Raw genomic sequence first — 13375 nt, 5'->3', positions numbered from 1 at the left:
GTCTCTTTTTAAGGAAAAAAACCCCAGAGATCTATTGTGATAGAATTGCAGTCACTAAAATGGAGAAGTGCTGGGAATAGCATACATGTATGAATCCAGGTTTACCAGAAATTCTCTTTACGTATCCTCTTCCATGACCAAACATCATTTGCAGCACAGTGCCATTTCTTTTCGGCATAACTCATGAGAGATTTTTTTCCTCCAGAAAACAGTTCATATAGTAATATGCTTTGACTTGAGTCTTTTAAAGTTTTCAGTTTTCACTCATATGTTCATAGTAAAAGCTTTCTAGTGTTTGTATCAGTACATCACTTAGATAATGAAACAGAGATTCTGAAAGATAGACTCTGACTACCTGAGGTTTCTGACTTTTGCTGTCTTTGGCCATGTAAACTCATAAGGTTAATACCTTCCGGAAATAACAGCCCACCGCTCGCCAAACCCATAAATATACATAGATTTATTACACTTACATATGTGCAGTTGCCATGGATACCTACAATTGCCAGTGTTTGGTAATTCACAGCACAAGTGATACAGGTATGCTATCACTTCTACTTGAAATAATATTTTTCTACCTAGGAAGCAATGGAATAGTAGTAAAAATATTTGCTAGTTTTCATTTAGATTAAGTCACTTGTATGCGATGGTAAAAACATATTACAGGTTGTATACACTCTGTGGACCGAATATTATGGTATTCAGAGCTATATATACTGTAGCAGGCAGTACCTTCTCAAGGAGGTTTACAAGGAGGTGTCATTCATATTTCATCTAGAAATAAAGAAACACTCTGCACTATGACACCTTAAACAAAATATGTAATATAGATTACAGAAATACAGATAAAGACAGCAAAAATTTCCATTTGAAACATATATCATTGAGTGGAATTTATTTGTTGTTATGATACTACTCCATAATTTAGGTTTAAAACAGACAAATTTTATTCCTTCAAAACCTAACTGCCTCTGAATTGTGCAGAGTTAATGGAACCAATTTTTTTCTTGTTAGGAGTTGGTAGGTCAATGGAATCCAAGCTGGTTTCTTTGGGAATTAAAACCTGTGGAGATCTACAGTGTGCTTCAATGTCAAAACTGCAGAAAGAATTTGGTCCAAAAACAGGACAAATGCTTTACAGATTTTGTCGTGGTTTGGATGATCGACCTGTTCGAACAGAAAAACAAAGAAAATCTGTTTCAGCAGAAATAAACTATGGAATAAGGTTTACACAGGTAAATTCAAACTTGCTTTCTTTTCTGCTGTGACTTCTTTTGACTGTAAAGGATTCTTCTCATATTCTCATTATTTTCACTTGCACTTTGATCTGTTAGAGCACCATCTTAGCCACCAAATAGAAATGAGGAAAATGAAGAAGTAGGAGATGAAAGGATAAAATGAGAGAAGAGACTGTAGAAGTATTGGGCTGAAAAGAAGGGAGTATTTCACAAAATTAACTGGCTATTCTGCATTCTCTGTGGACAAGAGAATTGCAGTAGTTTTGTCAGCACGTAGTGCATTGTCTTTCATTTAAATGCTAATTATTCAAACAGGGCTGTGCCCGGAACCATCACCAGTTTGCTCCAATGCAACGTTTTTGCTAGACTTTTTTTTTCAACAATTCTTGGGGGGGGGGGGGTGTTGTTGACAAAATTGTATTAAAATAATTCATTCCTTTATTGAGAAATTAAGCATTTACAGAAATTACAGAATAAATCAGGACAGGAGGGACCTCAGGGTGTCATGTAGTTCAACCCCTTGCTTAGAGCAGGGTCAGCTATGAGGTCAGACCAGGTTGCTCAGGGCTTTATCCAGTCAGGTCTTGGAAACCTCCAGGGACAGAGACTGCACAACTCCTCTGGGCAGCTGGACCCCCTGCTTGACTGTCCTCATGGTAGAAAAGGTTTTTTTTCCTTGTAAATCCTAAGCTCTTCATCTTCTAGGAGCATGCCTAAAATTTGGCTTATAATTCTGAGTCTAGTTTTCTTAAAAAGAGGGGAAAAAAATTATTTCCAGAAGGACTTCATATTTCCCACTTATTTCAGCATCAGGATAGGAATCTACCATCTTGCCTAACTTCAGCTACATACAGTGTAAACATAAAACGCTTGAAATTAAGTCAGACAATTGCCTGTGAGTCAGCTTGCTCTTTTCAGTTGAGAAGATATTACATATTTTTAAATCTTAGCAATGCACGTTTCACCAACTGCCAGACTTTGTGAAATGGTTTACATTAATTTTTAATGAATTACGTCATGTATTTGAAAAACAATGATGTTCTAAACAGTGGAATGTTGACTTTTACTTTTAGCCTAAGGAAGCAGAAGCTTTCCTTCTGAGCCTCTCAGAAGAAATCCAACGTAGACTTGAAGCTGCTGGTATGAAGGGTAAACGATTGACTCTTAAAATTATGGTCAGAAAGGCTGGGGCACCAATGGAGCCTGCAAAATACGGAGGTCATGGAATCTGTGATAATATTGCCAGGTAACTATGCATCAAGAAATGAATGGTCAGTAGTAGGCATGAGCCCATTTCTGCAGGCTGTTGAGCACTGAAACTTTGAGCTAGACAGGACAGAAATTTTAAAGGTGCTTAGTACCATTTTGTCTACATAACAAACCTATGCTAACATCAGATGTAGAATACTATTCTCAAAGTTCTCTGTGTTTTGGTTATATATATGCAGTGCTTCAGTCATCAGCACATTACAGAAATTGAAAGGTTTTTGGGCACAGAAGAAAAGATTGATGGTTTTCAGAGATAGCAGGGATGGGAAAGAAGGAATCTGACTCCACAAGTGCATTCTTTGTGGTTTGAAAATGCTTTCTTGAAAGAATGTACTCTTGTGTGTCTGGACACTACTTAAAAATAAGTGGTTTAGTGAAATACGTTCAATGAATTATTGTGGTTATCCATTTCTCTTGGTGGAGATGTAGATTTTTGCTCTTCTTGGAAAGAAGAGGCTTAATAATTGGCTTAATAATCCATAATTTAATATTATTCTTGATTTGATAATAGTCTCATGAAATTCTAGCTTATAAGGGCTTTCGATCTTTTAAAAATTTTATCTTCAAATGATAGCCCACATGCAACATGTATATTGTTGGTGTACATTTGTCCATTTACCTCAATATTGGAGCTATTTTTCCTTTTGGAGTACTTGTAGAAGTCATGTTTGCATCCCGCTCTCTGAAGCATGTGCAGCAACGTTCATTCCTTTCAGTGACCAGCTGAAAGGAAATGTTCTGCTGCTGCAGACTGTTTCTCCTCCCTCGTCTGTGTAGTATTTTGTACTATCCTTTTTCTTGAGGAGCTTTCTGCTATTCCTTGATAGCTTCTTAATCTCATGTTGATTGTAACAGTTCTCAAGGAAAAATGCCTTTGTCTTGTCAAGAAGGGTGTTTGATCAGTACTCTGTTCCTTCAAGTCTGCAACACGTGGGGAGTAGGGGCAGTAACTGCAGAATTACTTGCCACAGAAGCCTGTGAGGCCATTTAGGGTCCTGAGGATTGGAGTTGTCAGCAGACATCTTGGACTGCAGAGATCCATCTCAGTACAGAAAAATTTCTTTGTGTCAAATCTCTCTCTGCTGTTTGTTTCACCAGTAAGTCTGCAGAGAATACTTTTTGCTCCTAGAAGGAAAAAGACCATGGTAAACTAGTGTGGAGCTAAGAAGATTGGATCTCTTAAATCTCTCTCTCTAAATCTCAAGTTCAGAGTAGTGATTTTGCCCAGCATTTCAGTTGTTTGAAAAGGTGAACGTGTCTCTTGACCTTCAGAGTGATTTTTTTTCATATAGTCATAAGTTCCTCATCAGAAGTACCTTTGTTTTCTTGTGGGTCATTACCATTACTAACAAAGTGAAGTATCTTTCTCCTTGGTCTCACTGCAGCGCTGTTGATCTTATCAAGATGCTACCCATGATGCCTGTCCATCTCTGGTGAAATAGGATAACCCAGTTACTGAGCCTGGATAGTCATAGTCAGTTGATAGGTCACTGTCAAAGGAGTATGACCTTCAGCTTCTACAAGCAATCCTGCAACTCTTACCCACTATTTTTCTCCCCTTTTTTTGATCTCTATTGTTCACTGGATGATTTTCAAATCTGTGTTGACAAAAGGTTTTTTTACCTCATATTTAATTATATGCTTGGATACTCATCAAAACACAAGAATGAAATCTAGACTTACGGCATCTCATAGTTGTATGTTGTTTCATGCAAGATTGTCTCAAAATCTTCTAAATATACTCATCTTCTTCAGGCAGACACTTTTCTCATTGAAGTTGTTGTTTCTCAGGTAAAGAGGTGATCCTTGCTTTTGTGTGAGGGTTGACTTGGCATCTTCAAAGATAGGTCTCTCCTACTTTTCCCTTAATGTCAGATTGTTGTAACAGATAAATCCTTCCGGAACTGAAGGATCATTTGCTTAGGACAGCTCATAGCTGAAGAAGTAGGGACTTTCCTTCAGCATTTTAGAGCTGAATAGTAGAATGGGCATGCACAGTGTCTGTCTCGTACTTGTGAGCTTATGACATACAATTCTGCTACCATGTGCTGTATTAGAAAACAGAACAGTGCAAAATTCATTTTCTGAGATATCAGTGGTATTTTTACTGTGTCATCTTAAGTCCTGATGGTACCATAGGACCTTGTAAGATATCCGTATTTTACATAGCCACTTGTAAAATATTTTTCTGGAATGGTGTGTACCTTTAGACCTAGCTTACGTTTCTCCCTAAAATTTTGTCTGAGTTGCTTCTTAATCATGGAATTGATCTGCTTTCTTCTTTTTCTTAAAACATTGGCCTGTAAGGCTTAGGGAGTTCTTCATATCCTTCATACCAAGAAAGCGTTTCTTTTCGTTTTGGCAGGACCAAACCTTTCCGGAGATCACTTGGCTGTTGATGCCAATTTCTGACAGATCCAAAAAACTTTAACCAGACACCATCAAAGTGGGTAGAAAGTTGTCATGAGGACACCCTCAAAACGTCAAAATGCCAGTTGGAGCTTCCTTTTGTCCTTAGAGCCCATTCCATCAGAGTTTACACTGCACCAGTGACCTCAGCCAGAAAATTTTCCATCCCTCTAATATGTCTTATGGTCAGTTTCAGGTGGCCAATCACTTTCTCAAATACTATGCCATTAGAGCATCCAGAACTACCAAGCAGTACCAGTGCTCTACCAAGCACTCAAACTGCAGTTCCTGAAACTCAACAGCTAGGTAATTTTGTGTGAGAGCTGCTGCCTAAAGTTGCCCACCATGTGACTGTGTACTTGGAGTGTTGCTTATAGTTTTAAAAAAAAAAAAAAAAGTTACTTACCCATAACCAGAGTTCTTCATCATCTGTAATCTGCATGCACATTCCTACATCTACTTCTGCCTCAGAATTCCTTCTGAAACTCTTGCCTTAGACTTTTGTGAGCTGAGAGGAAGTTGAAATGATGAGCAAACCCCTTGCTGTGGATTATGAACTGAGCTTAAATGAAGGGTAGTGCATGAGTGCACTTCTGCAAGTACTGCAAAGTGAAATACTTTTGTCTGGCTTCAGTTGACACAATGAATGTATATCTGTCCTAGGATAAATTAATGCCAGGACTGCACGCTCTCGGAATGGTCAATTAGTAATTTGTCTTTATGTAGAACATGCTTCATTTTAACTACCTTTAAAAAGAAATCACAGAACAAAAAAATAGTGTTCTATATCTGTATACTAAGAAATTGTGATGCGTCTTTCTTTGAAGCCCACTCTGTAATAAACACAGAATTGTTGTTTTCTGTAGGATTTGTGGAATAGTTTCTTTTTTAAAAATACTTTGTATTTTTTGTAGGACTGTCACTCTAGACCATGCAACAGACAGTGCAAAAATAATTGGGAAAGAAACTCTAAACATGTTTCACACAATGAAACTGAACATATCAGATATGCGAGGGGTGAGTCAATGTGAAAACCCAAATTTATTTTCTTTATCATGTTTCTTTGTCTTCTTTCATAAAATTTTGGTTCTCTAGGGTAGGTGATAACCAAACTTAAGCAGAAGCATAGGTAATACAAAGCTTATGTGAATTAGACTATACAATCATATTCTGTTTTGTATATTTACTTTTGAAAAACACAGTTATGAAGCAAAAAATATATAAAAATATATATTTTAGTGTGGCATGGATTAATCCACAACTTGAATAAAGCAGCTTGAGGTAACAAAGTTAGACTGTACCATCTGCAATTGTATAATTGTATTAGCATGTATAAATTTGAATTTGTCTTAGAATTTCCACTAAACTTTAGCACAATTATTAGTAAAGCAACTAATATAAATACTGCTTATAATGCGAGACAGAGATAGAGACCAGAGCAGATACTGCTCTAGACTTCAAGTCTTAAATCCAGAAAAGTTACCAGCCCATGGCATGGCCTTTGTCCAAAGGTAAAACTGCTGGCTCTTTTGCATCAGGGCTTAGTTTAGGAGACTCTTGCTTATCTCAGTGGTTCTGTAATAGCACTGTAAATTCATGATGAGAATATATTGGCATCAGCCATTTGTTACCACAGAGCATGATAGGCTTTCCAGAACAAACTTGCATTTATAGGTGTAGAAGCAGGTTCTTGGATCAGAATGTTGCTTTGCAAAGTCAAGTCTGTGACTCAGGTTTCTTCCTGGAATTAATGAAATGTTTATCATCATCTTTGTGTTTTTCCTGTTGTCTTGTCTGCCTGTCTCCTTAGCTGTCTTTCTTGACTTCTTACTTGGTTCTGTTTCACTTGATTTCTTTAGCCCTTGTTTTAGAGAATTCTTCTTTAAAGTTAGAATCCAGTAGATGTTGCATTTGTTACTTTGCAAAACAGGGTACTTCCTCTGACCAAGTGGTTCTGTTCAATTCTGGAGGGTCCATTCAGTTCTAGATTAAGTGCAGGTATATCTAAGGTCCTTGGGTGGTATTTCAGCTGACTTCACACATCTTCCATGTATGTATGACTGTATTGGAGCTAGTCTCCGTAGGCTTCTGTTATACATGAAGTGAGTCATGCTGTAAAAGTGCCCTTTTTTCTCTCTGTCACTAGAAAAGGTCCTAGAGTGATAACCTTAGATGTAAGTGCCTACACTTGGACAGATGAATCCACTCGCTTGTCCCATAGACTGAGATAGTACTTTAACTCTATTGTTCTTCCTGAAAAAAGAAAAAATAAAAAGGCAAAGATGTTGATACAGCAAACATAAATATTTCAAAGACTTCTTATATGTTCCAGAGCTAAATCTGGAAATGTTTAAAAGTAGAAATATAGAAGTGAAAAGAAAAAAATGTTTACAATGATGTTTTAATATCCCATTAACTGCAACTAATAAATATGTACCAAATAATAATCCTTGCTGTGTAATTGTAGAAAAAGATGGTGGAAATATATGCACTAGCTCTTTTATGCTTTCTGAGCCCTTTTCTCTTAAGAGTTTTATGGAGACTTAGCAGTAAACTTACACAAGGTACCAGTATATTTTTAATTGGACACAATTTTTGAGCAGTTTGTTCTAGTATTTTGAAGTAAAAAACTGAGGATACTTTTCAAAATTAGGAATACATCTTATCTGATAAAGAGTACATTCATCAAAATACTTTCATCCTTTGAGACTTTGCGAGAACCCTCTCTAGAGGGGAGACATTATTTTTCCTCATCTTTGGGCTCTGAAGTGCTAAATTTAGTATAGATTGTGTTGAGGAGAAAAAAAGCCTCCTTCTTGTATGTGTGGCCAGATTTAACACTAATCACTTTTCCTGGTCAGTACTTTCTGTATTTGTTAGTGTCAACGAAATGTTATAATCAGTGCATTGTTTTATCATCCAGTTGACAGCACTTTTCTTTGTCAGAAAAGTTAAAATGGTATTATTTTTGTAATTTCTTAGTTGTTGGATTGTGGTGAATAATCCTGGGATTTGTTTGGGATATCTTCAGTAACTATTTATGTGTATTTCAACGTACTTTTTACTAATTTTCTCACCTACCCACAGTAGGCAGACAGTTTCATGGGAAGGGAAAAGAGAATGCTATTATGAAAGCATTATACAGTTTTAAAAACTCCATAAAATGAATGTATTCATGTTTTGGGTTTAGGTTGGAATTCAGGTACAGCAGTTAGTTCCTATCAATAAAACTACTTCAGCTCACTCAACAATACGATCTGGACAGTTACCTGGTGGATCGCATTCAGTCATTGATCTTTTTCATGTTCAGAAAGCAAAAAAGTGCTCAGAAGAAGAACATAAGGAAGGTCAGTAAGCTTTTTACTTTGCATTTGTGGTAGTGATCAATTCTTAATAGCTTAAACTTAATTTATCTTTCTGAATACTTATTCAATATTATATAAGTTCAAATTATATAGGATAAACTCTTTGAGAATATGTTTTGCTGCTGCAAATGAAAATGCTACAAATAAAAATTTGTATAGAATTAGTCCAGTCTTCTTTTTTTAGAAAATTTTATAATAATGCCTTATACAGTGTAAACTGTTCGGTAATGAAAAGTGGAAATTAACTTCAATGTGGCTTGAAACTTCAGAGTATTTTCAACAAGTTGATGATCATTATATATCTTGTTTTTGTGGGTATAGTATTTGTGGCTGCTATGGACCTTGAAATATCGTCTGATTCAAGAACTTGCACTTTTCTTCCATCTCGCGGTACTCATCTTGCATCTGGTCTCAATTCTAATGTTAACAAGACTGAATCTGCTGTCAAATGGAATGGCTTACATTCTCCTATCAGCGTAAAATCCAGGCTTAATTTGAGTATTGAGGTTCCATCTGCTTCCCAGGTAAAATCTGAGAATATAAAACATCTGCCCTATATTTTAATAATTTATGGGAATGCTGGTCTGATTTGGATAGAACAAGAAAAGTTGCATCACACTTCTTTTTTAAAATAAAAAGAACTCCAGTAGAGTAGAATGCACAGTACAAGATTGTTACTGATGCAAAAATATTTTGCCTTAATAAAAGGGTTTTTTAAAGCAACTTTTTACAGCCTAACTTGAAGAAAAAGGATTATATCTATTCAAAGGAGAGAAACTTAATCTTCCAATATCTTTTTTCCTTCCCTATACTTGTCAAAGGACTGAAATAGATGGAAATGGAAAAGATGCTGAGGCTACATTATTAAAAAATATTATCATCCACCTATTACAATCCAAGCTCTTTAAAGTACCACAAAGCCTAATTCTAAAGAACATGAAAAAATGTTGAAAAAGCTTCCATCAATTAGACAGAATCTAGAGTTACTGCTTAATGTTTATATGATTATGATATAATGTAGATTTGTAAATTCCCTTTTATTATGCTGCCAAAAATTATTTCTGAATAGCTGAATTACTGATGAAGAATTTTGTCAAGCACTTTGTGCTGTTTTCATGAAGGCAGAGCTTTTAACTATTTTCCATCCTTTTTTATAGTAGCAGTATTCTTTGCCACCAGCCCCAATAAATGATGATCAAGTATTCTTCTGCACTCTTTTTTTAGTCATGTATTCCGTACCTGTCTTTAAATTACATTGTAGATCAAGCTTTAGTCAGTGAGAAGGAACTGAATGGTAAATAGTCTTACACTACCTCTTACACTTTTACAATGGCTGTAATCTAAGTTTCGGCCTAAAAGAGTGTCAAACTTGTATGTAAATCAGATATCCAGCTTCCTGTCTTTTTTTTTTTTTTCTAATTTTCTTCAAATTATGTTGAAGCTAAATTGGACACTTAAGATTTGTACAGAACATCACCTTTTTAGATGAGAGGAGGGCAATCTTTATTTAGGTAAAGTATTTCTATTTGGGTTTTTTCATTTGTTTGTTTTTTTAAACAAATGAAGAGCCTCCTCATTTCCACCACACGTTATTGAAGCAGTCATCTAGTTATGAGAGTCTGTTATGAGTGAGCTGCACTGAATTCTGTAGGAATCTTAGGTGTAAGCAGCCTTAAATGCTTTTCTGTAAAATATTCCTGTAATTTAAATCTGTAAACTATTTATTTATGTTCTGTTAACAGTTTTCCCAAATATTTATACACTTGTAGAAGCTGATCATGCTTTTGGAAGAGAAGTGTTGTTTCTATAAAGCAATACTCAGGGTAGCTCAGGATCTAAAGGCAATCTGATTGCACAGTGTGGAACTCCATTTACTGAGCATCTCTTACAGGAATAATACATATGAACAAGAGAAAAATATACTAGCTATGTAGAGGAGTTCCTAAAGCTTTGGTGTCCTCACTGTCCAGTATGCTCATTTTCCTTCTGCTTCATAACCATAATATAGTATGGAATTCAGTACAGCAAAAGAGTTGTGACAGTGAGTCCCATGCTACTCTTTCCATAGTATGTTCTAGGAATGGAACAGGAAGCTATTTTATGCACAGGATTTCCAGAAAATGTTTTTAGAGGTATATATGTAGCAAACTTTGGAATTAATAAACAGAAATAAAATGTAGAATGAATAACTGAAGAGGTTAATCATATGGACAGCTTTCATCAAAACATTTCCATTACACAGGCCAAGTAGCTTTTCATAGGTATTTGTTGTTGTTCTGTAATCCAGAATCTGGTCATGAGATCCAAATTTTCTTACTAGAGGTGAAAGATAGATTAAAGTTTTCCATTACCCCCTATGGAGTCCTGGTAAGCAGCACTTACAAGCAAACATCGGCCTTCATCTACCTGGTCCATTCTACTTGTGAGAAAAATAATGCTGTAGATCTTCTTGTCAGTTGTATTTATTATGTCACTTGTGCAGCTGTCATTATATACTCCGATTCTCAGATACCGAGAGGTCATTTCAGTTACTTCAATTTGATAATTGACTGTGAGTACCATTTTTAGCAAGCAAAAAGTTGAATCTAAAGCTCATTTCATTATCAAGATCTGTGACAAAAATCTGACAGTATGTAAACATAATTAATAAAATTAAAGTAAATTGGTAACATGTGTCCCACATGTTACCTACAACTATATAAAGAAGGAAATTAATGGTTTACTGCTTTGGACCAGATACCAGTTTTGTATTCCTACCAACATGTTGCCTGTATTTAATTTGAACTCAGAATTTTGGTTTTATTATTGCTAGATGGTTATAGAGGAAAACTTATATAGAATTTGTGACAAGTATACTAAATACTGTGAAAAGATAAAACTGAGCACTCATATGTACTGAACTACTTTCAGACTTTTTTACATTTTGCTGCTGCAGAGTGTATTACTTTCAGATTCCTAAGTAAGTTCACATACACAAATTACGATAAAAAATTTTTACTTTGGTTTTTGAAATTCAAGTGGTGTTGAGCTAATATTTTGAGTAAAATTAACACTTAATTTTTTTTTTCTCAGAAAAATCTAAAAACTGTTTTATGTAATTTGTAGCTAGATAAGTCTGTACTGGAAGCTCTGCCACCTGATCTCCGAGAACAAGTAGAGCAAATATACACCATTCAGCAGGGCGAAACTTACGGAGATAGTAAAAAAGAGCCAGTAAATGGATGTAACGCTGCACTTCTATCACAACCAGTTGGAACTGTGCTTTTGCAAATACCAGAGCTCCAAGAGCCAAATGCCAATACAGGAATTAATGTAATAGCCCTGCCAGCATTCTCACAGGTAGGATATTTGCAGAGTATCAGTAAATATCAACTTTCCACCTACAGGAAGAGTTAACAGCTTTATTCTTGAGGCACAGTTACTAGAATCTGTTACTCAGAATCAGTTATGGTCCTTTAGTATCTTCAGTGAAGTCTGTTTTTAAAATGTATCTTGATCAGTCCCAAACATAATATCATATTATTTATTAAAGTTATATAGTCATCAGTATGCCTATGTTTTTGCTATTGTTTAATATAAAACCTCCTCATTTACACTTTGCTTTGCAATCCAGTGTGCAAATAGCCTTTTTCTGCATTGCAGCTGAGTTACACTGCACCATCAGTCTAAAGCAGTCCTAAAATCAGCTTAGCTAGTCACAGGAGACTCACTCTGTTGTAAGTGGATGTTTTGATGGTGTAAAGCCAATGTACCAGCTTCTGTAGATGTGATTATTTTTATCATATTCCTGGAAGAAAGTGAGACATGGCTAAGGATTGTGTGTATCTCCATAATTTTTAAATGCGCTTTTATACAGCAGGTGAGGGAAGTGAAAAGGTGTTTCTCAAAATAGTGGCCTGAAGTGGGAGCAGGCTGCAGTAGTGATGGTCCCAGTGATAGTGCTCCCTTCGGTCTAAGACAGTCCTGAACAGGTGTAGGGTAAATGAATCAAAGATTGGACCACCTAGAGATATAACATCTTGCAGAGACATCATTTAAAATAGAGCAGTGTCAACAGTAATTTTATTTTTCCATTTGCTTTGCCATTGCTATTTTCAAAGTGATATCATCTAATCAGATTTTAAACAGATTCTCATTGTTTATAAGTGGTAATGCTGCTTAGCTGACAAAGAATGAAGAGAAAATTGGATATAAACTGCTGACCTGTTTTTCAGTAAATAGTAGATAATGCATATTTATTATTTAAAAGAGGTGTAGTCCATTCTGCTATAAAAAATTTCTTCGCCTTGTTCAAGCTGATTGGTTCAAAAGCAGTTCGGTCAGTTTTCCACATTTTCCCAAGTATATGTGGTTGAATAGCTTAGCCTTGTGGCTTCTGAATCCTTAGCCTTGAAGGAAAAATGTTAAAAACAATTAATTAATGTGGAAGGATCTTTTCTGTGTTAAAATCAAATATGAACTAGTTTTAAAATATATCATCTTTATCTAAATATATTTTGACACAGACTTTTTTATTGTGGAATTGTTTGTGAGAGTGTATATTGTATGACTGCCCACATGCACTTAAGGTCATTTTCTCTTAAATGATTCAACAAACTTAATAGTGACAGGCTCCATATATAGAAATATTACAAGTAACTCCAAATTGAGTACTTAGCTATACCAGCTCAGCAACTGTAAATGATTCCCTGCCATGTTTTATAGTTTAATTCAGTAAGTTTTTCAGCTTCTCATTTCTTTTCTGTGAACCGTGTTTATATGATCAGGTGCCAGGTTAGTTGTCTGACAGTGATTTATGCTTTAGAAACATGTGGAAAATGCCCTCTTTTGAGTAAGGCTCTCGCATTATAAGGGTGGAAATAGGCTGGATTCATTTCAATCAACTGCTGAAAAAATCTTTCAAAATTTAGAAAACGTAGGCATATCTGCAGAACCTGAATCCTATAAGAGCATAGGGTGCAAGAAGTTAAGATTACAGATGCCTAGAAATGAATGGCATTTGTAGTAGTGGAATTGATCACTGCTGGCAAATTTCCACCTCCTCCTTATATTGTCTTAACATGGTATAGATTACTTTTAAGAAAATTCATACAG

General features: G+C 35.6%; 1 protein-coding gene across 5 annotated transcripts in view; it reads left to right on the top strand.

The window, feature by feature from the left end:
• The window catches only part of REV1 (REV1 DNA directed polymerase), a 64855-nt gene that overhangs the window by 42342 nt on the left and 9138 nt on the right, over positions 1-13375 (top strand). For 4 of the 5 annotated variants that reach the window (XM_026103181.2, XM_026103182.2, XM_026103183.2 and 1 more), the window contains 6 exons: positions 1015-1235; positions 2312-2484; positions 5831-5933; positions 8107-8263; positions 8603-8805; positions 11387-11620. In XM_026103181.2, the coding sequence (XP_025958966.2) occupies positions 1015-1235; positions 2312-2484; positions 5831-5933; positions 8107-8263; positions 8603-8805; positions 11387-11620 (1091 nt within the window). The remainder of the gene's footprint in view (positions 1-1014; positions 1236-2311; positions 2485-5830; positions 5934-8106; positions 8264-8602; positions 8806-11386; positions 11621-13375) is intronic. The other variant, XM_026103186.2, reaches the window with a different exon arrangement.

Source organism: Dromaius novaehollandiae, chromosome 1 (assembly GCF_036370855.1).
Source record: "Dromaius novaehollandiae isolate bDroNov1 chromosome 1, bDroNov1.hap1, whole genome shotgun sequence".
In the NCBI taxonomy this organism is placed as follows: domain Eukaryota; kingdom Metazoa; phylum Chordata; class Aves; order Casuariiformes; family Dromaiidae; genus Dromaius; species Dromaius novaehollandiae.
The sequence above is the reverse complement of the archived record's forward strand: the minus strand, read 5'-3'. Positions and strand labels throughout refer to the sequence as shown.